Source organism: Myotis brandtii, unplaced genomic scaffold, assembly GCF_000412655.1.
Source record: "Myotis brandtii unplaced genomic scaffold, ASM41265v1 scaffold410, whole genome shotgun sequence".
NCBI classification, from domain to species: domain Eukaryota; kingdom Metazoa; phylum Chordata; class Mammalia; order Chiroptera; family Vespertilionidae; genus Myotis; species Myotis brandtii.
In genome coordinates, this window is record NW_005365764.1 from 2,783,414 (window position 1) to 2,786,163 (window position 2,750).

The 2,750-nt window shown below is 57.6% G+C and overlaps 1 protein-coding gene across 2 annotated transcripts in view; it reads right to left on the bottom strand.

Moving 5' to 3' along the window:
• Positions 1-2,750, bottom strand: part of DHRS3 (dehydrogenase/reductase (SDR family) member 3) — a 32,169-nt gene that overhangs the window by 4,747 nt on the left and 24,672 nt on the right. For both annotated transcript variants that reach the window (XM_014545507.1, XM_014545508.1), the window contains exon 4: positions 2,371-2,609. In XM_014545507.1, the coding sequence (XP_014400993.1) occupies positions 2,371-2,609 (239 nt within the window). The remainder of the gene's footprint in view (positions 1-2,370; positions 2,610-2,750) is intronic.

Here is a 2,750-nt window from a genome sequence, read left to right on the forward strand (position 1 = left end):
ACCCCCGGCTCTGGGCTTCCTCAGTGAGCTCGCTGGTGTTGGAGCCCCACAGACACGGCGGACAGTCTGGTTTTCCATCCTCACCTGGGCCAGTCCTGCTCCCGGGGGAAGGGCAGACAGGGGAGAGACCCAGCTCCGTGGGCCCAGAGCGGGTGGGCCCTTCCAGGCAAGGCCCCTGCAGGAGGACCTGAGGGCCGCCTCAGTTCACCTCTGTGGGAGGAACCGGCTCCTTTCTCTCCGTGGGGGTGGGATGGGTATACAGAACCAACAGGGCTTCCAACTCTCACGGAGGCAGCACCCACTCTGCAAAAAGCTTGCTCAGCCAATTGCTATCTGTGTGGCCTTGGGCAGTGAGCTTGCTTCTCTGAGCCTCAGTTCTCTCATCTGTGAAATGGGGAGAGAGCTTGCTGGGCCTGGGGGCGGGGAGTGGGGGGAGGGCTAACTGGGGACAATGTTTCTAAAGCGTCTGCTGTGGCTGGAACACAGATCAATCCATGGCAATTAACAAATAGCAAGCACCCACCCATCCGGCCCTGCTGCTGGGAAACCCACTGATTTTGTCCTAAACAACCGCCTCCCACCCTCCAGCCCGGGGAGCCGCTAGGCCTGGCTGGGGCGGAAGCCAATGCTTTTCCTCCTTTTCTTCTTTCTTCAGGAAATGAGATGGGTGCTGACCAATCACCCTTCACTACTCTTCTCCTCGGCCCTCGGGCCTTACCTGCCGCCAGGTAGCCAGCTAGAATCCCCACACAGGGGCATGGGACCCAGGGAGCAGGGCACTCTCACCCACCCCTTCTTACAGAGGAGGAGCCCAAGGCACAGAAGGCCAGATGGTGGCACGGAGCTGGGATGTGGTGCCAGGCAGTTTGGACCCACACTTGGCACGACTGTGGGAAAATGACTTGGGAAAACCTTGAATTTCCTTCTTAAGGTGATGGAGAGGAAACTGCTGGAAGGCGAGGTCTGTGCCCAGGGCGCCCAACTAGAACTGTGATTGCCGCCGCTGCATCTCCACCCAATGTGCACTTACGAAGCACTTCCTGTATGCCCAGATACAAGGAATCAAACCAAGACCTCATGGCAGGGGGGAACCAACATGGAACAGCAATAGGCATTAATCCAGCCTCCTCCACATTCAGAATCTATGATCATTTGCGTGCAAGTCAGGTGGGAATGTACACTCTGTGGCACACTGAAGATAGGGCCTCCAGGAAGGTTCATAACAGATGCCTTTAGGAAGGTGTTTATTGTTAGTGGTGCGTGGGCAGGTGGGCTCAGTGGTTAGAGCATCGCCTCGCACACTGAAGGGTCATGAGTTTGATTCCCGGTCAAGGGCACGTACCTCGGTTGCAGGTTTGATCCCCAGCCCCCGCAATGGGGCACATGAGGGAGGCAACCAATCGATGCGTCTCTCTCACATATGATGTTCCTCTCTCCCTCCCTCCCCCTCCCTCTCCTTCTACTCTCTCTATAAAGCAATGGGAAAAATATCCTCAGGTGAGGATTAACAACAACAAAAAGGAGCTGTGGTTCGTTACTGAGCCTAGAGCACACCCCAGGCTTTGCTCTAGATGTTACGTGTGTTGCTTTTAATTCTCCTAATAATCCCACGGAGGAATATTATTCCCACGGTTTTACAGACGAAGTAAAGTGAAGTAAAAGCTCAGAGAGGTAACAAAACTGGCTCCCGATTTCCCAGCCGCCCAGCAGCTGAGGTGTGATTCAAAGCCAGGCGCTTTGACTCCTGATCCCCAAACCATACTCAGTCACCATCGCGAAGGGGCAGTGAGTGATCCACATGGCACCTACTCCGCCGGACGCCTATAACTTGCAGATAATAAAAGGCATCCAACTTAAGTGTGCAGTGGGATTAACTTTTACCTTTGTAACCACCGCCCAGATCAAGAAGAGAGAACATTCCTAAACGTCTAGAAGGTTCTCTCGTGCTCCCTGGCAGGCTCTCCCCGCTCCAGGGGTGCCCGGTTCTGACTTCTATCACCGCGGCCCAGTCTTGCCTGCTCCGGAACTTCACGCAGACGGAACCACACAGCGTGCACTCCCTGCCTCTGACTTCTCTTGCTCAACGTAAAGCTTTTCCATCATCCATGAGCCTCAGTGTCAGCACTGCTCTCTTCTCTCGGTGGGTGATATTCCACTGCGGGCAGCGGGACTTGTAAAAGCTCCCGACCTGAGAAGCAGGACCCTCCCCTCCCCAGGGCCCCCGTCTCACAGAGTTGGGTGCCAGGGCTCAAAGCCAAAGGGAACGGGCTCTAGTGCTTTTTATATTTGTGCTCTCTCTGTGCATAAGCCTCTCTCCTGGCCCAGCCTGCAGGGGACCGGGCCGGGGGAGGGGGTCCCCTGCTCACTGACCTGACCCTCATGCCCTGGAACATCTCAGTGCTGGTGTGGAAGGGCAGCACGGTGGTGGCGCTGACGCCCGGGCAGTCCAGCAGCCCCAGGGTCAGGCTCTCCATGAAGGCGAAGGCCGAGGCCTTGGAGGTGCAGTAGTCGATGGCGCCGGGGATGGCGGACAGCGCCAGCACGGAGTTGAGGCACACGATGTGGCCGTTCTGCAGCTCCAGCATGCGCGGCAGGAAGGCCTTGGTGGTCTGAGCGGGGGGGCGGGTGGGGGGGTCAGTGTGGAGCAGATGTACCTTCCCAAAGCCCCTCTCCCCCTCTCTCAGGGGGCACAGACCACGCTGCACGCACGCGCTGCCCAGCGATGGAGCCTCCTGGGACAGCGGGGGCCG